At 40.1% G+C, this 21095-nt stretch overlaps 1 protein-coding gene across 1 annotated transcript in view; it reads left to right on the forward strand.

Moving 5' to 3' along the window:
- The window catches only part of LOC145669485 (lipase 3-like), an 84787-nt gene that overhangs the window by 16253 nt on the left and 47439 nt on the right, over positions 1-21095 (forward strand). The window contains exons 5-6 of the mRNA XM_081737659.1: positions 6890-7133; positions 19699-19857. Coding sequence (XP_081593785.1) covers positions 6890-7133; positions 19699-19857 — 403 coding nt within the window. The remainder of the gene's footprint in view (positions 1-6889; positions 7134-19698; positions 19858-21095) is intronic.

Consider the following 21095-nt stretch of genomic DNA (forward strand, 5'->3'; position numbering starts at 1 on the left):
GGCAATTGTAATCACGGCACACACAGCACAATTTTGATTAGTTTTCAAATGTGCTGTCTGCGCCGAAGTGTCTTACGGAAAAATACCATAAGCTCCCGTATTTCAAGATGTGTTTGTTCCCTTTCTTGTTCCAAATATGAAAGCTGATCCAATTTGGAAAGCCTTCTGGTGAATGTTTGTTGCTTTTTGGATCAAAAGATCCAATATATTTCAGGCAAGAATTTTCCTGTATGCTTTATATGTGGAGAATTACATATAGTGTAGACAAATCCAAACTATCACTAAACTCAGTATGATATGCTTATTTCGTTTAAAAAAAAATTACGAAAACTCGATTTAGGGACGTTCAAAAATTTTGTGGGCCCTGATCCAGAAACTAATGATTGGCCAAGATCGCGATTCTTTTATGCATTTTTTGAATCATTCCTACACTGTAAACAATCGTTGTGTTATTTCAACGTCATGTTTCCTTCCTCACGATTGTGTTAAATCATTACACAAACAGGTAGTTAGAACAATTCACTCTCCATTTGGATTTGTGTGTCAAATGCCGGTAGTTGGTATGACACACAGCCTGTGTGTTAAATCAACACAAGTGTAGAATTTTCGGTGTTGTTTTCTGCGTGATTGCCAAATATGTTGGGCATCTAATTATAAAGGCTTATGAATTGAAGCTACAGACAAACACAGTAGAAAGAAATACTTAAACAAATCCAGGTATTCGCAAAATTTCAACATGCAAACTGTGGGATGTGTTTTCAATTGTTTTGCATAATGTTTCCGAAGAAATATGTCAACAGCGAGAAACAACACCGTATTACTGTATCACTTCTACACTGCACTATAGAGCTCATCAGTCAACACCGGAGACTGTTTCAAAAATAGCGGAAAACAAGTAGAAACACGATTAAGAAGCAATCATATTATTAGGATATAGGTAAGAGTTTCCTATGTTTCTTGAATAAGTTATTGGTGAAGGTTGTGAAATGAAATGAAATCTTTGAGTTTTACGTCCTACAGTTATTGTCAGTTACGATAAAGGAGTCGGTGATTATGAGAAATGAATAAAATGGTGGAATGAAGAAAGTGGGAGGAAACAAAAGAACCCCGAGAAAACCCACGCACATGTTGTTAGTCCACCACAAAGTTCACTTGGCGGGAGCAGGGTTTGAACCCGGAACCAAAGGTGAACGCTCTACCACTGAGCCGCCGCGGCCCCCTGGTGAAGGTTGTGTGTCGCACAATCAAGAAAACCATCACAATAAATGATGGGGAGGACGACAAAAGAATTTATAAAGATTTTCTAAATCAAGTGTTCTGTGGTTTACTATTCTTATTTTAAAATTATAATTTGTTTCCTTCCTCACACTGTTAACATTCTAACAGAGAATTTCAGAAAAGGGTGCGTTCACAAACACTTGACGAAATTGATAATGTTCACGAATTAATCTATTGCAGTTCTTTTCGTTAAGTTCGTTCCTATCATTATTTCCGAACACGATGTCATGTTCCGTTGTCATGTTTACTAGCTAGTATTCAAAGATGGCGAACCACCATAAGCATAAGCATGCACAACATAAATTTTTCAAACACAGAAAAAAGATTACATTAACACCGCACATAGGGTTATTTTCACACCGAAATAGGTGTCATAGTAACACAGAAGTGGAGTCGAACTAACACCAAAAACGGTGTTAATATGGTGGTGTAAACTTGAATTTTAACACAGGGGGTGTTGAATTAACACTAAAACGGTGTTACTTATACGGCTTTAACCTTGAATTATGACACAGATGATGTGTTGAAATAATAAGAAAATTGTGTTGAAATAACACAGGGATTGTGTTATATTGATACTTGACATAGGGTAATATTAACACGAAATAATTAACATACCTAGACACTGTGTTACTTTCTTCGTGTTAATGCCACACCGATTAAAGTAACATTCAACACTTTTCCCCACACTACCGACTCTGACATGGTGTCGAATCAACACCGAAAATATTAACACAGATCCGAATTTAATACTGCTCAACACCAGTTGTGTATTAAAATCTTATCACACTCCTGTGTTAAACACCAACACCGCGGGTCTGTGTTGAATTAACACCGCATAGTGTGGAACCACTGCCCTGTGTTAAAATTGAGTTGAATTAACATAACCATTTTTTACTGTGTAGGATCAACATTAACAGACCAAAACCACACAACTAACCAACTAACTCTATGGCTTATGGAACCCGGAGGTTCAATGTCGAGTTCACAAAAGCTCTCCACTGACTTCTATCCTTAGCTAACTGCATCCAGTTTCTACTTTGTATTCCTATCTCTGCGAGATCCATCTTAATATTGTCCTCCCATCTGCGCCTAGGTCTTCCTAATGGTCGTTTGCCGATTGGTCTTCCAGTCAAGACTTTGAAAGCGTTTCTACTTTCTTCCATTCTAGCTACATGACCCGTCCACCTAAGCCTCCTAGACTTGACGACCCTAACAATGTTGGGTAAACCGTATAAATTATGTAGTTCCTCGTTATGAAGTTTCCGTCATTCCCCATTCCCATTCCTCTTGGGTCCGAATATTCGTCTCAGGATCTTGTTCTCAAATACTCTCAGTCTATGTTCTTCCCTCAGAGTAAGCGATCATGTTTCGCAACCATACTGAACAACAGCCATGATTATGGTTTTGTATATTTTAAGCTTCAGATTCCTCGACAGAATTCGCGACGACAAGAGATTTTGAACCGAATAGTAATACAAATTTCCTGCTTTTAGTCGACATTTAATTTCTTCCTGAATATGATTTTCATCTGTTAATACTGATCCTAGATGTTTGAAACTATCCACTTTATCAAAAGTATTATTTAATATTTTGACGCATCCATAATTTGCTGTATTACGGTCCCGACGCACTTCCATGTATTTAGTTTTCTCTGCATTTACTTCTAAACCCATGTCCCTGCAAACGTTTAATAAGATCTCTGCATTTCTTTCTATTGTTCTCCTATCATCCCCTATTAAATTTACATCATTAGCATATGCCATAACCTGGTGAATACCGTTCAACTCTAGGCCCTGCTTGCTATCTTTGATTTTCCTTATTGCGTATTCCAGAACAAAGTTAAATAATAATGGCGACAACGCATCAACTTGTTTCACGCCATTTTCGACGTGAAAGCTCGTGGACAAAAATTTTCCTACCCGGACTTTACTTTGGGATTCATTTAAACATATCTTAATTCATCTAATTAGCTTTCTCGGTATTCCAAGTTCTGTAATAACGTTGTATAATGTTTCTCTCCTAACCGAGTCGTGCGCCTTTGTAAAATCAATAAATAATTGATGTACCGGGGAATTGTATTCCTACTTTATTTTGAGTATTTGGCGAATGGTAAATATTTGGTCGATAGTTGACCGATTTCGTCTAAATCCGCACTGATAAGCTCGAATAATTTCATCTGCGTATGGAATCAATCTTGCTAATAGAATATTTGAAAGGATTTTTTAGGATGTTGATAGAGGAGAAATGTCTCGATAATTATTACAGTCAGTTTTGTCGCCTTTCTTGTAAATTGGAACAATGATTGATTCTTTCCACTCTTGTGGCAATTCTTCCTTGTTCCAGATAAGGAGAATGAGTTTGTGTATCTTGTTCCAAAATTTTTCGCCTCCAGCTAAAATTAACTCGACCGGAATTTCATCTACACCCGGAGATTTGTGTTTCTTTAATTTCTTTATAGCGGTTTCTACTTCTATTCGGTTGGGTTCTGGAATATACGGTTCTGCGGTGTGTACCTCCTTTTCTCCACGCACACTAGCTTTTGGTAGCATGTTAAGCAAATCGTCAAAGAAATATTTCCATCTATTTAAGATGCTATCCGTATCAGTGAGAACTGTACCATCAGGTTTCTTTAATATATAAGCGCGAGGTTAATAGCCATTCGTACACAAAAAAATTAAATATCGATTGAATGCAGGAAATTCCTGTTATTGTTCAGATCAAACTCCTGTGTCTTCACGAATTCTGTCGAAGAATTTGAAGCTTAAAATATATAAAAGCAGTACTTATATCTGTTGCGTTGTAATGGTTGCAAAACATTGTCGCTTATTTTGAGGGGAAATTGTAGGTTGAAAGTATTTAAAAATAAAATCCTGAGTAAATATTCGGGCCCAAGAGGAACAGGAATCAGGCCCGTAGCCAGCCCCCAAATTTAGTGGGGGCCTGGTAGAAGTTAGGGGGGCCCGACCCAACCGTATTATACTTCATCACCATATTATAGTTCATTTGCAAGCCTACCGTGAAATTTTATGGGGGCCAGCCAAAATTTAGGGGTGGCCGGCCCCCTCTTGCCCCCCGTGGATACGGGCCTGACGGGAATGGAAAATGGCGAAAACTCCATAACGAAGCATAATTAAGTCGAGGAAGCTCAGATGGCAGATCATGTAGCCAGAATGGGAGAAAGTAGGTCCGCTTTCAAAAAGTTAACAGAAAATCCAATCGGAAAAAGAGCATTAGGAAGAGCTAGGCGTAGATGGGAGGACAATATTAAGATGTATACCTATCTCGCAGAAATAGGAATAAAAGTAGAAACTGGATACAGTTGATTAAGGATAGAAGTCAATGGAGAGCTTTTGTAAGTATATTTAATCTTTGAGTCCCATAGGCCATACAATTAGTTCATCTGGAGATTCAGAAGAACCCAGGGAAAGAAGATGGAAGTGGCGGAGATATGAATGCTAAGATGGGTGTGTGCTGTGACGAGAAAGGACAGGATAAAAAAAAACGAACATATAACAGGCGTTGTTCAGGTAGGACCCATGAGTATAAAACTTCTTAAAATGGAGGCTGAGATGGCTTGGACGTGTAGAATGAAGAAACAAAGACTATATAGGAAAGAAAATTGGCAAGATGGAAATAATTAATAAAACAAAAAGGGGGCAATAGGTAATATAGGACAAGATTATATAGGACAAGATACAAAAATGATCTGAGAGAGGAGAAGGAAATAGATGACACCAGGATAGAAGACAGTACAGAAAAAGAATTAAAGACTAGAACGCCGATCCCATATAAACACGGGAAAAGCTGGAAACAAAGATTATTATAACAATTCTGGTCGCATTAGATTACATACCATAATCTAATCTTACAAATTATCATAATGTTAATAGTCCAATGCCATTACGCTTACACAAGTAGTTGAAAGCTTTGGACTTGCCATAATAACGGTGGCCTTCAATTCGGAAACCACTTTCTGGTTTCTCCCAGGGGATTCTCGATTCAGCCTTTCTGTTCTCATTTTCCCCAGGATACTTTGCGCTCTGTGACGTCACGTGGAAGTATTGCTAAGGATGTTATAAAATAGAGGATCTGCCCATATCACAAAATCGTGAAGCCATACATATCTTATGATTGCTGATTTTCTTACCTGTGAAAGGCTATTACGGGTAATTTCTTCTCATTTCTATTTGTTTATATATATATATATACGGGCCTGCGTATGGGTGTACAAATAGAAGTGTGAAGAAATTACCCAGAATAGCCTTATATATTGTGCGCCCCGGTGCTCTAAATAATTTGCCACCTGCCCTCCGCCCAAACTTATGTCTCAAGGAAGGAAGCAAGCCGGGATTTTGCAAATAAAATTTACAATGTACTTTTAAATGGTCTAATTCTTTAAATGATGATTATGACGTGGTGTTAGATAGATAGACTATAATAGAAACATGAAATTTTAATATGTTTTAAAGCTCTCAGAGAAATTATCCAAATGACCTGTTCCAGGTCCCTAGGTCACACCTAAGCTGAGATATGGGGGTGCAAAGTCCCCATAAGAATAACATGGGGTCATTATAATCGAAAAGACCAATATTAGAGTTCAATTCACAATTTTTGCGGTCGCTGAGATGAATAGTGAGAGTTTTAATGCAATTCAACTTCAAGGTCATACTTCATTCCCCAGGGAGGGGGCGGGATTTTAAAAGTAATCGAAAACGACAGATATTAGTGTTGAATTTACGTTTCGAGGTCATTGAGTTTAACGGTATCAGTTTTCATTATGTTCAAGTTCATCCTCACCCCTTGGGGTCGAGTGGGAGAGGATGACTTTTTAAAAATGATCAGATAAGCTAGCTAATTAGTAACTACTGTTTAAACACATTAACATATTTTCACGCGCTTGCACGGGACTCTGCGGGTTGGTAGTTTTAAATATTACTTTAGTGTGAATCTTAAGAAAATCCAAATTTTTGCCGCCCCTCAAATTCTGCCGCTTTGTGCTCGAGCACAGAATACCACTTACGTAAATACGGGTCTGTCCATACTTGCAGCATGTAACCATTGTATACTATAAATCTGAAAACAACGACTTAAATAAAAATAAACTACAAACACACTACAAGTCTACATATGAAGTTCGCAATGTTTTGAGCCAACATATATGGCGGAAACGAGAGCAGCCAATCAGATGTGCGAAAGCTAGGTTGCTTTTTGCCTTTGCTTCATTCAGTTAATAGGATGAAGATACATATGAGCAGATCAACTATTTTATAACATCCTTGGGTATCGCGAAGTATCGTTCAAGAGAACAAGTAAAATAATGAATACGCAATTATACGCTAGTTGGTATACTGTTTCAAGATGGGCAAAAGTCCCACCACATGAGGTCACGGACAGGGAGCCAATCAGAACGCTAAACGCGAACTGGGCCTACCTGTTATTTTATATACCTTGAGTTTCTCCACCACAGAATATTAAACTAAATCATCTTTCATAAATTTCTTTAAACCCGTTTTACTTATTAAAGATGTTTTGTGCGCATTGAAGCAGTGTTATGTTCTTGTTTATTAACTCATATAAATGATTCTATTTATAATGTTTTGCATTTCAGCTGGCACGAAATTGGAATTTATGACTTACCTGCAGAGATCAACTATATTTTGAAGCACACCGGTGAAAGAAGGATTCATTACATTGGCCACTCAATGGGAACAACAGTTGCACTAGTTCTGTTATCAGAGAAGCCTCAATTCAACCGAAAAATAAAAACATTAAATCTGTTATCACCTGTGGCTCGTTTGTCCAGTTCCACGTTTTCACTTCGATTACTGTCCACTTTTCACAAACCTCTGGATGTAAGATATTAATTTTATATAGGTTTAATAATGGTTGAAACATTGAGAACCAGAGTAAAATATCTCCAGCTATAGTTGAAATAGAGTTAATGCTGACTTAATATCGCGTTTCTGTTATCTTTTACATCTAAAACTGACATTTCTTCAGGAAATCTTACTGCGGTTACCAGAAGTATTTTGAGTGCAGATTTACTTTAGGTCGGCATATATTTGAAGCTTTTATTCCTGATATACATTAGAAGAAGATTAAATTTACAATCCTTCATACAAAATACTGTAGAAGGAGAATACTTTGGAATTAAGGCGTTATTGCCATTGTGGTTGTATTGAAGATATTCGAACTAGGGAAAATGTATTTTTTTTAATGCTTCTGTCTCTTGCATACAACTATACTTGCATTCCCTATACTTGCATTTTACGTTGTTTTTTAAAGTTTAACATCCCTCAATATTGTTCCGAGACTATAGGATACAGTGATAATGATTATGAACGCAATGGTGGAATGAAGAAAGTGGAAGGATACAGAAGAACTTCGACAAAACCCAAGCAGTGTCCACTACAAAGCTCATTTGGGGCTAGTTGATGTAGAACCAGGGGCCCCATGCAAAAGAAGTGAGCGCTCTACCACTGAGGCACCACAGTCCCTTGCATTTTATACCGAGTGCTTCAAAACAACACCGACAACGTTTGGGAGGTGATTCCTGACACTTAGATTCCTTCAAACGGAAAAAAGTATAAACCAACATGGGTGTACGAATGCTTCTTTTCGGAGTTATAGGCTACCGAAAACATGGAAAAATGAACTTTAAAGATCCATACCTCTAACACTATGAGGCCTATCGTAGTCGGGTTAATACTTCACTTAAGAACTAGTATGAACCCTATCCAAGTATCCATGTTTCAGAATACTGCGGTATTTCCGCAAAATTTTTATAGGGCTAAATCATATGCCCTTAGCCAAACTCTCTCTATAAAAAAATGATTCCGTGAGTATCTTACGATTCTAAAACATGTATTTTTTCGATAGCATACATATCAGTTCCAAAGTGAAGTCTTGGCCCGAGTACGGTAGATCTCATAGTTTCGGACCTAGGCTGGGCCTTTAAATTTCATTTTTTCTTGTTTTCGGCAGCCTACAACTCCGAATTGATGGATTTCTGCACCCAGGTTGGTCTATACTTTTTGTCTTATCTTGATGTAAGGAACGACCTCCCAAATTTTGTCGGTGTTGTTTTGAGACAGCTTGCATGTTCTAATCTATTGCACCTTACCATTTTATTCTAGCAGTACTGAGGTATTCTTAAATTCCACAAAACTAGTCGTAACATTTATAACCACTACTTTACATTTCTACTCTCGGTAATAACGGCGTCTCTATAATGACCAAGGTTTGCAGGGTATAATGTTCTGTACGGGTAACCCTTTAGCTTCATGGCAGCCTCCAGGGTTTTCACTCCGCTCATAGCAGCCCTCTCGAGGTATGGTATTTAAGGTGATCCCCTTAGCTTCCTAGCAGCCTCCAGGGATTGGTTGTGATTAGGATGGTCCCTTCGCTTCATAGCACCCTCCAGGGTTTAAGGTAGGTACGATCAGTTGGTTGACTGATGCCAGGTCAGAAACAGAAACAGAAAAATTAAAAATTAGGACGCCCCTCAGGATAGCCCGCGCCCTGACAGAGAGTAAGGCATCAACCATCTGTCTACATGCCTCTCCTCACATGCAGTTAGTAATCTATAGCATCTGTCGGTTGGGGATGTATGTCGCGGCTTCTATCTTATACGGAGACATTTTCCGCGGATCTATAGTTGTGTAGATAGAAGGAAAGAAGGGTAAAGAAGAAGATAGGAAAGCGCGAGAGAAGATTTATTATGTTTTTTGAGAGGGACAAAAAACCTGGAAACCAGGACAAAAAACCTGGAAACCAGGAAAAAAACCCTGTATCGGTCATGCTGCATGCATAAGAATTTACATGGCAAAACCACATTGGAAGGGTGGTAAAAATCCATGTAAACATGTCTGTATTGATATATCTTATCTGTTAAATTAAAAACCTATCTGAATTATTAGTGATATCTATCTGTGTTGTCTGTAGTGGGGAGTGTATTGTTAGTGGGGTTTGTGTTATTTTTTTTTTGAACATGCAATGGCCTCTTCTTGATCCAATGTCGGTGCTGTGGTCGTCATCTGTCTGCAGAGGTAACGGCTGGTCATCTCCCTACATCCTGGGTGTGCGTGATTTTCGTGTTGCTTCCCCTGCGTTGTTTCTTAGTGACTGCCTGCGGCCTTGTGATGTACAGCTGCCCGTTTGTTGTTGGGATGATGTTGATCGTGGATTGGAAAATTTTTCTAGTTGTATTGGAGATTGCTTCAGCTATTATGTGCCTGCTTTCTGGTGGGGTGGTGGAGGTTAATATTGATGTTACCCAAGTTATGATTTTATTTGTCGCCTTTGCTATTGCGTCTTCTATTTCTTCCATTGTGGGTGAATTTGTGTTTTTTCGCTCTACATCTTTGTTTTGTTTTTCATTCTTGTTTGCAGCCTGGCTCTGAAAAGGTTTGTCTTTTGTAAAATCTTCTTCTGTGATTACAGTGGGTTTCTTCATTTGGGTTTTGTTTTTTGGACGTAGAGGGCAGTAGCTACTCCCTGTCCTGTGTCCAGTCATCTTGCAGGTTGCGCAGAATTTCTTGTTTAGTGGAAGGTCACATGGGTTGGTGTGCGAGTTGTCACATCTATTGCATACTCTGTCGTTATGACATTGGTGTTTGAGATGCCCGTATGAGTAACAGTTCCAACAGGGAATGGGGCGCGGTTGATTTCTTGACTGCTCAACTTTGTAAGTTTTGTTTTCTGTCTTCAATCCGTGAGTGATTAATTTGTTGATGTCTTCTAGTTTGGTGGAGAATAGTCTTACTAGTGGAGTTGGTCCATTGGCTGTTTTTATTCTCGTTATGGATGTGAAATGAACATCTTGTTTGCGTAGTTCTTCTTCAAGTGACTTTACTTCTTGGTTAGGGGGAAATCCTTTAATCACACACGTGAATATGGTTTGTTTTTTCGTCTTCTTTTTGTTCTTAGGTTCTTCACTCTGTGTATCCTCCTTCGACGGTGTGTTGGCTTCTGATTGGTTGCTGTTTTCAAAAAGGCTGGGGTCTGATTGGTTTTTCTGGTATAAGGTGCTTGATTCACTGCTGCTTCCTGATTGGTTGTTCTTTCTTATGTTGTTTGGTGTGCTGCTGTCTTCTGATTTGCTGCTATGCTTCTGGAAACTTAGATCACTGCTGCACTGTGATTGGTTGTTCTTGCCGTGATTGCTGGATTCTGGTTGGTTGGTAGCTGTACGTCTTTGCTGGTCCTGGTAAGAGCCGGAGGCCTGATTTACCGTATGTTCAAAGCTGGTTTTAGCTTGTGTGTGGTGGTTTTTCGCCTGTGTTTGAGCGTTTTTCACCTGTATGTGAAGGTTTTCTTCCCTTTTGGGCTCGGCTCTCTCCTGTGTGGGTTTTGGGTTTTCCACTCTTGTTAGTTGCTTGTTTTTCTTTTTGCCTCTTCTCCGGACTACATGAAATTCTCTGTCTTCTGGGTTTGAATTTCCTGACGCTGTCTCGTTTGGAGCATTGTTGTTGCTGACACTGGTTTCTTCCTCTGGGTGCGCTTGTGAAGTCTCTGCCTCGTCATGGGTACTATCTGGCCAGTTGAACGAAGTATCTAGCACAACATGCTTACCAAAATCTTCTGGTTGGAATGCTTTCAGGAATAATTGCCGTGTGGCCATATTTCTGAAGCACACTTTGATTTGTGGTCCATCATCTATCACTAGGAAGTCGTTATCGTCCATTCCTTCAGCGATGATAGCTCTGACGTCATCATCAGTATATCTCTGAGAAACACCCTTCATGAATATCGGTGAGGTATGTAGAAACGCCTCAAGGTCTCTCCCCTGGTAACGTTCTAGAAGCTTCTCTACTCTGCTTTGCTTGTCATCTTCTTTAGATTCAGGGCGTCTTCTGGGTGTGGTTGTTCCATCCTTGGCGTTCCAGAGCACTGGATCATCTTCTGTTGGTGTTCTTCTGACTGGTGGCTTCTTGGGAGGGCGGGGCATGGTTCTAATAAGGCCGTATCTGTACTTTCTCAAAAGGTTTTTTTTTTCTAGTTTGTGTATCGTGCCTCTCTATGCTATCCCAGAGAGATAATATTGCGTTCCCGTCAGCCGACTGTCGCCAAAGGCTGTACAACCTATATGGCCAGCGCGAAGCTTGACGCACGATAGGGGGTCAAGCCAACGGAGAACAATGCTTATTTCTCCTCGGTGGTTGGGCTTTTATCTGTCCTCTTCGGGGCCTTTCGTGAGGTCCGTTTTCTGTCGGCTTTCCTCGGTGTCCGTCGTGTCGGCTTCTCGTATGCTACACTGTTTACAATTAATAACACGTGTTATGTTGACATGTGCTTTTGTCGTGATGTGGGGATCCTTCAATATTTATTACCATTTTCCTTATGCCAACCTAAAGTACGTATATTTGTGATATTTTAAAACGGATATGAATTTAAATATTCCTTCTTTGTTGCCAATAGTGGAGATACGCTACTTTGACTCTCAATCGTTCAATTATAAAGAATGATTTGTAAACTAGAGATGGCGTGTAGTATATATTTTGTAGATGTTCCTTGAACCAAGTCAAATTTATTTTTGAAATGTTCAGGTGCATTCGGGGCTAATATTTTATTTTATGTGTGAGGGAAAATCAAAAAGTAAAGTTGATTTCCATATAACAATATTGCAAGAAAAAATCGAAAAAATATAGGGTGTACCTAAATGTTGTATATCATGTCTTATTATTACTATTTCAAGTCTAAGTTTTTCTAACTTCTTTAACTTAGTTTTAAGAACTATCCACAGGGTGCCGAACATTCCTATTGGAACAATTCTTACTGCTTACTGTTGTCTGAGTACCCACCTAAAAAAATATACCACATTGACATGATCCCTAGTCTTCCGTTGCAAGCGCTGCTATCAGCTGAAGGAATTCCATTCGCTTTCTCTCGCTTAGCAACAGCTGAACCCTTATTGGCTCAACGCGTGGGTGTGTGAGGGTGTGAGCTTTAGTTGCAGACGACATTAATTCAGTGCTGAATACTAAAGATATACCACATTGACATGATCCCTAGTCTTCCGTTGCAAGCGCTGCTATCAGCTGAAGGAATTCCATTCGCTTTCTCTCGCTTACAAACAGCTGAACCCTTATTGGCTCAACGCGTGGGTGTGTGAGGGTGTGAGCTTTAGTTGCAGACGACATTAATTCAGTGCTGAATACTAAAGATATACCACATTGACATGATCCCTAGTCTTCCGTTGCAAGCGCTGCTATCAGCTGAAGGAATTCCATTCGCTTTCTCTCGCTTACAAACAGCTGAACCCTTATTGGCTCAACGCGTGGGTGTGTGAGGGTGTGAGCTTTAGTTGCAGACGACATTAATTCAGTGCTGAATACTAAAGATATACCACATTGACATGATCCCTAGTCTTCCGTTGCAAGCGCTGCTATCAGCTGAAGGAATTCCATTCGCTTTCTCTCGCTTACAAACAGCTGAACCCTTATTGGCTCAACGCGTGGGTGTGTGAGGGTGTGAGCTTTAGTTGCAGACGACATTAATTCAGTGCTGAATACTAAAGATATACCACATTGACATGATCCCTAGTCTTCCGTTGCAAGCGCTGCTATCAGCTGAAGGAATTCCATTCGCTTTCTCTCGCTTAGCAACAGCTGAACCCTTATTGGCTCAACGCGTGGGTGTGTGAGGGTGTGAGCTTTAGTTGCAGACGACATTAATTCAGTGCTGAATACTAAAGATATACCACATTGACATGATCCCTAGTCTTCCGTTGCAAGCGCTGCTATCAGCTGAAGGAATTCCATTCGCTTTCTCTCGCTTAGCAACAGCTGAACCCTTATTGGCTCAACGCGTGGGTGTGTGAGGGTGTGAGCTTTAGTTGCAGACGACATTAATTCAGTGCTGAATACTAAAGATATACCACATTGACATGATCCCTAGTCTTCCGTTGCAAGCGCTGCTATCAGCTGAAGGAATTCCATTCGCTTTCTCTCGCTTACAAACAGCTGAACCCTTATTGGCTCAACGCGTGGGTGTGTGAGGGTGTGAGCTTTAGTTGCAGACGACATTAATTCAGTGCTGAATACTAAAGATATACCACATTGACATGATCCCTAGTCTTCCGTTGCAAGCGCTGCTATCAGCTGAAGGAATTCCATTCGCTTTCTCTCGCTTACAAACAGCTGAACCCTTATTGGCTCAACGCGTGGGTGTGTGAGGGTGTGAGCTTTAGTTGCAGACGACATTAATTCAGTGCTGAATACTAAAGATATACCACATTGACATGATCCCTAGTCTTCCGTTGCAAGCGCTGCTATCAGCTGAAGGAATTCCATTCGCTTTCTCTCGCTTACAAACAGCTGAACCCTTATTGGCTCAACGCGTGGGTGTGTGAGGGTGTGAGCTTTAGTTGCAGACGACATTAATTCAGTGCTGAATACTAAAGATATACCACATTGACATGATCCCTAGTCTTCCGTTGCAAGCGCTGCTATCAGCTGAAGGAATTCCATTCGCTTTCTCTCGCTTAGCAACAGCTGAACCCTTATTGGCTCAACGCGTGGGTGTGTGAGGGTGTGAGCTTTAGTTGCAGACGACATTAATTCAGTGCTGAATACTAAAGATATACCACATTGACATGATCCCTAGTCTTCCGTTGCAAGCGCTGCTATCAGCTGAAGGAATTCCATTCGCTTTCTCTCGCTTAGCAACAGCTGAACCCTTATTGGCTCAACGCGTGGGTGTGTGAGGGTGTGAGCTTTAGTTGCAGACGACATTAATTCAGTGCTGAATACTAAAGATATACCACATTGACATGATCCCTAGTCTTCCGTTGCAAGCGCTGCTATCAGCTGAAGGAATTCCATTCGCTTTCTCTCGCTTACAAACAGCTGAACCCTTATTGGCTCAACGCGTGGGTGTGTGAGGGTGTGAGCTTTAGTTGCAGACGACATTAATTCAGTGCTGAATACTAAAGATATACCACATTGACATGATCCCTAGTCTTCCGTTGCAAGCGCTGCTATCAGCTGAAGGAATTCCATTCGCTTTCTCTCGCTTACAAACAGCTGAACCCTTATTGGCTCAACGCGTGGGTGTGTGAGGGTGTGAGCTTTAGTTGCAGACGACATTAATTCAGTGCTGAATACTAAAGATATACCACATTGACATGATCCCTAGTCTTCCGTTGCAAGCGCTGCTATCAGCTGAAGGAATTCCATTCGCTTTCTCTCGCTTACAAACAGCTGAACCCTTATTGGCTCAACGCGTGGGTGTGTGAGGGTGTGAGCTTTAGTTGCAGACGACATTAATTCAGTGCTGAATACTAAAGATATACCACATTGACATGATCCCTAGTCTTCCGTTGCAAGCGCTGCTATCAGCTGAAGGAATTCCATTCGCTTTCTCTCGCTTACAAACAGCTGAACCCTTATTGGCTCAACGCGTGGGTGTGTGAGGGTGCGAGCTTTAGTTGCAGACGACATTAATTCAGTGCTGAATACTAAAGATATACCACATTGACATGATCCCTAGTCTTCCGTTGCAAGCGCTGCTATCAGCTGAAGGAATTCCATTCGCTTTCTCTCGCTTACAAACAGCTGAACCCTTATTGGCTCAACGCGTGGGTGTGTGAGGGTGTGAGCTTTAGTTGCAGACGACATTAATTCAGTGCTGAATACTAAAGATATACCACATTGACATGATCCCTAGTCTTCCGTTGCAAGCGCTGCTATCAGCTGAAGGAATTCCATTCGCTTTCTCTCGCTTACAAACAGCTGAACCCCTATTGGCTCAACGCGTGGGTGTGTGAGGGTGTGAGCTTTAGTTGCAGACGACATTAATTCAGTGCTGAATACTAAAGATATACCACATTGACATGATCCCTAGTCTTCCGTTGCAAGCGCTGCTATCAGCTGAAGGAATTTCATTCGCTTTCTCTCGCTTAGCAACAGCTGAACCCTTATTGGCTCAACGCGTGGGTGTGTGAGGGTGTGAGCTTTAGTTGCAGACGACATTAATTCAGTGCTGAATACTAAAGATATACCACATTGACATGATCCCTAGTCTTCCGTTGCAAGCGCTGCTATCAGCTGAAGGAATTCCATTCGCTTTCTCTCGCTTAGCAACAGCTGAACCCTTATTGGCTCAACGCGTGGGTGTGTGAGGGTGTGAGCTTTAGTTGCAGACGACATTAATTCAGTGCTGAATACTAAAGATATACCACATTGACATGATCCCTAGTCTTCCGTTGCAAGCGCTGCTATCAGCTGAAGGAATTCCATTCGCTTTCTCTCGCTTAGCAACAGCTGAACCCTTATTGGCTCAACGCGTGGGTGTGTGAGGGTGTGAGCTTTAGTTGCAGACGACATTAATTCAGTGCTGAATACTAAAGATATACCACATTGACATGATCCCTAGTCTTCCGTTGCAAGCGCTGCTATCAGCTGAAGGAATTCCATTCGCTTTCTCTCGCTTACAAACAGCTGAACCCTTATTGGCTCAACGCGTGGGTGTGTGAGGGTGTGAGCTTTAGTTGCAGACGACATTAATTCAGTGCTGAATACTAAAGATATACCACATTGACATGATCCCTAGTCTTCCGTTGCAAGCGCTGCTATCAGCTGAAGGAATTCCATTCGCTTTCTCTCGCTTACAAACAGCTGAACCCTTATTGGCTCAACGCGTGGGTGTGTGAGGGTGTGAGCTTTAGTTGCAGACGACATTAATTCAGTGCTGAATACTAAAGATATACCACATTGACATGATCCCTAGTCTTCCGTTGCAAGCGCTGCTATCAGCTGAAGGAATTCCATTCGCTTTCTCTCGCTTAGCAACAGCTGAACCCTTATTGGCTCAACGCGTGTGTGTGTGGGGGTGTGAGCTTTAGTTCGCATTTTTGCCACGGCTCAAGACATTTTGGCAGCACAATAGAGTGTTCTACTATACAGTATTAATTTCTACTGATGAAGAATGAAAAATGCATGTGACACTTGCCGATTCAAATTCACTACATGGTAACACACTTTGACATCTTTCGATGAGTTTTGTAATCCCTTCCGAGAAGTTGTAGAACGAATTTCCAACTATTTTTGCAACTACAACTATGTACAATTTCATTATAGAGGCAGAAGATACAGTAATCAAATGAAACTAAAAGCTTTAAGTTTTACGTCCCACGCTTATGCCGGTTAGGCTAAAGGAGACGGTGATGATGAGAAATGAGTGAAATGCAGTACTCACCAACTACCTCTATAAAAATTGTTGCAGAAATTTCTCAGGATTCTTCTTAGGAAAGCATTTATGCAGCCAGATTGGTCTATACTTTTCATCTTATCTTGGTGCCAGGAATCACCTCCAAAACGTTGTTGTTGGTGTTGTTTTGAAACACCCTGTATATCGTCGCATGAGAACCAGAGAGACGTAACTCCATTTTCGTAGGTTTACAGGCGAGAGAACAAAAATATTATTTTCTTAGAAAGATGTGTTTTTAATAAGATTGTAATTGAGCTACATTACAACAGATGATCGACAAGGAGAACAGATGGCGTTACGTTCCATTTACACCAAGTGGGGCTTTCAAAATCATGTCGAAACATGAAGAAAACGAAAACCAAATTTTTGGAGTAAGGTTCCTCTGGTTCTCGTGCGACGATATGCATTTAAGTAAGTATATCCAGTATACAACCTTGGTTTTCCGATTTCACGTGAATTCATCGACAACTTAACGTCGAATACTAAAACATCGAAGTACAAAAAAAAATCGACAGGTCATTTCATATATGATGCATCTCATCAAGAGTACATAACATTAATACTCAAAAGATCGATATCGAAATCATCGACAATCAAAACATCGACAAACCAATTTATCGACAGACCAAATCATCGACAATCAAATCATCAACAACCAAAATATCGATAACCAATTCATCGACAACCAACATATCGACAATCAAATCATCGACAACCAAAACACGACAATGAAATCATCGATATCTGAAACTTCATCAAGATATTGCGGAGGCGGTATGAAAGTGGGTGCGATATTTTATATCAGCGCAGACGTATTATCGTGCCTTCAATGTTAAGTGTCGTCTATGAAATGTACCGTCGATGTTACTGGGCTGATGTTTTGGTGCCGATGACTTGACGTATTACCGGTTATCCCGGTTTTTTCTCTTGATTCATCGGTTTCTTGACATATCTCGTTCCATCAGTTTCTTTTATGGTCATCCATTTCCCTTAATAATCTTCCCTTTGCCCTAAATAGTATAAGCACAGGACGTAAAATTGAAAAAAAAAAATCCTTTTCTGTTTACAATTGAAGAATTTTTTTTTTTCAGTTTCTTGTAAATTTTATTTGTTTAAAAAGATTTTCTGTTTATGTAGAGCAAGGTGGTAAGTGGTAGAGCTAAGTGGTAGAGGATTCACTTTTAGTGCAGGGACCCTGTTTCGCTCCCAACTCACGCCAAGTAAACTGTGTGGTTGACAAACACCTTGTGCGTGGTTTTTCTCGCGGTTCTCCCGTTTCCTTCCACTTTCTTCATTCCATCATTTCATTCATTTCTCATCATGACCGTCTCCTTTAGCCTAGCCGGCATACGCGTAGGACGTAAAACTCAATGATTTCATTTTCATTTCATTTCATAGCGCGAATGATCTTGTAACCAATTAGCCGCGTCATACAAGGTATTTTTGTATTTTTTTTTTTTTCGTTAGGAATATTTGCGTCAAGTCCAAATTTATAATACATTACGTGTAGTCATGAAAATTTGACCTTCAAAAGAGAGATGAAGGGCTAGACAGTGGTCAAAGTGAGACGGTATGCGGTGGTATGCCATACCGTCTCTGATTTTTCCGTAATGAAGGCATACCGCCTCTGGTTTTCCAGTGATCAAGATATACCGTCACTGGAGAATAGACGCTAAATACTTTTAATAAATCAATTTTTATACACAATAATTGACGGATAGCTTTGCACGCAAAGAGATTTTATTTTTTATGTAGAAATAATTTCCAAGTTGACAAGACCTACATTTTTGTTATATTTTTCCCACCTTTTGTATTTAAAATGAGGTGTCTTTAAAGAAGTTAATCTAGTTTATATTTTGATGTGCCATATTGAATTGTTTCTTTCTTAAATGTGTGTTTGTCTTCTTGTCTTAATTCATATAAATGTCATGTTTTGAGCATGGGTGGATTTAGGGGTTGTCTGATGTGGGAGATGGATCTTCCGGGGGTTTGGATTAGGGATGGCCAGAACCGGTTCTTGGTGGAACCGGTTTTCGGGTCTGAACGGATCCGGTTCTAGAAGATCCGGTTCCGGAACCGGTTTTTCGGATCCAGGTCTGGAACCGGTTCTTCGGATCCAGGTCTAGAACCGGTTCTTCGGATCCAGGTCTGGAACAGGTTCTTCGGATCCAGGTCTGGAACTGGTTCCGCTGGAACCGAAACTTTGTTACCATCCCTACCTAAACGCGAGCTGCTGGCAAGCTGTGCTAAATGAAAACAGTATGCTAAATGAAATGGTGGAAGCGACAGGCAGGCTCCCAGACGGCGGCAGCTTGTCTCATTTGGCTAAATAAACTGGGTAACTGGCAAACTCATTGGCTAAACAGGCAAACTGGCCAACTCATTTGGCTAAACACCCACTGGTGGACCAAATTTTTTTCCTGGGGGCACAAGCGGGTCTGGGCGGGGAAGTACAAGCGCATGGTCCTCTTTGCATTATTTTTGAAGGTGAACTTTGTGCCTCCTTTACGGGTCTTTTGGAGGCTTTCGGATCCAGGTCTGGAACCGATTCCTAAGATCCGGTTCTGGAACCGGGTTTTCAGATCCAGATCTGGAACCGGTTCCTAAGATCCGGTTCTGGAACCGGGTTTTCAGATCCAGATCTGGAACCGGTTCTTAAGATCCGGTTCTGGAACCGGGTTTTCGGATCCAGGTCTGGAACCGGTTCCTAAGATCCGGTTCTGGAACCGGGTTTTCGGATCCAGGTCCGGAACCGGTTCCAGAACCGGTTCTGAAAACCGGATCTCCGAGAACCGGTTCCTCGCGGAACCGGTTCCGCCGGAACCGGAACTTTGTGGCCATCCCTAGTTTGGATTACCTTTCAGTTGGGTGAGGGGTCCGGGAGTTTTCCCGCAGGAAATTGTTAATATAAAATATCGATTTTTGAGCATGTTCGTGTTATTTTTTTTTTAAATTTTTTCAGAAAGTTGTTGCCGGGGGATCAAAATTTCTTCATGTCCCTTGCCCCTGTAACTACAGAGAAACTCTCACTATATTTCAACATACCCTCACTGTATTTCAACATTTAGATAGCCGGTATGTCGAGTCAAAATCGATATAAAACATACCGCCTACGTTGTTTTTTTTCCACTGCGAACACTGGGGTTTCTTTGAACTCGACTGCAGGTACAATATAATGCTAATATACTTTGTGTATTGTTGTTTCAGCTTGTGGCTAAAGTGATCGGGATGAATGAGCTGTTCTCTCGAAGTTACGTAAACAGAATTTTAGCTGGTACTTTATGTGGTAGTGGCTCTCCAGTATTAAGGGCATGTGCTCTCTACTTTTCCCTTACAAATACGTTCAGCATGAACCAACTAAACAGAGTAAGTAAACATACATATTTACAAATTAAAATTATGTATTTTAATATAGTTCTAAATAATTGATCTTTACTAGATTAAAGTTCTACTGTAGCTTCGTTTTTTTTTCACATCAATCTACGTCATGCTCCTTCACAGTAAGTAAGCCAGAAATTTTTACTTAGGGGGATGTTGAAAATAAAAGGGGGGTGTGCTCTCAGAATAGTGATATAATTTTTAAACAAATTCAAACAAGAAAACAGTATATTTTGTTACGCAACTATTGCATTATTATTATTATTATTATTATTACTATTATTACTACTACTACTACTACTACTACTACTACTACTAATAATAATAATAATAATAATAATAATAATAATAATAATAATAATAATATCAACTCTTTGCAGGGGCAGGTTTAATAAAGTAAGTTCACACATTTGAGCATTTAGTATTATTATTAAACTAAGCAATACAGTGAAACCTCTCCAAACGGACATCGGTGGAACCGATTATTTGTCCGTAAATGAGAGGTGTCTCTAAAAGGAAGGATTCTCTCTCATAACACCACATCACACATATTTATGGCATGGAAAAATAAGAAAGTTTGTTCTCTTACGAAGATATCCACTATTGAGAGATGCCCGTTAAAAGTGGTTCCACTGTATTAGGAATTAACCTCTACTATTTTACCTAGTAATTACGTGTGAATTGATTACATACGAATTATTGTAGTCTAACTATTTCGCAAAATTCTGCTATTATTTCAATTAATTCACCCCAGCAAGTTTTAGTGGGTGATTTTTTTTTTCAAAAAAAAAATATTAATTGTGAAAAAATTCCGTCGTCCCACGCTGAAATCACATTCGTCTAGTAATTAATACTGTACATAGTTCCAATTTCATTTCATTTAAAATTCTAACCATGTTGTTAACGTTAATTGTAATATTATTTGATCTCTTAATCTCCGTTCCTCTCCCTTCCTGGCTACGTTATTGGCTCTGAATGTCTTTCATAAGAAAATTATTCATTGATTTAGTTGTTTTCCAGAAATCCAGTTTTTCAATTTACAAATATTTTGTATCTTTCTGTTTTGTCTTCTTTAATATACCCTAATTTTAATAATCCCAGGGCACATAGTGGTCTGGTCTCTTGTAAATAGTTGAAAAGTGACCAAAAATGACCAAAAGCACACGAAAAAGTGACCAAAATCTCATCATGCCCTATTCCCCTTTGCCAATTTCTCCATCACCTCT

This window comes from Thermobia domestica, chromosome 14, assembly GCF_964235325.1.
Source record: "Thermobia domestica chromosome 14, izTheDome1.hap1.1, whole genome shotgun sequence".
NCBI lineage: Eukaryota > Metazoa > Arthropoda > Insecta > Zygentoma > Lepismatidae > Thermobia > Thermobia domestica.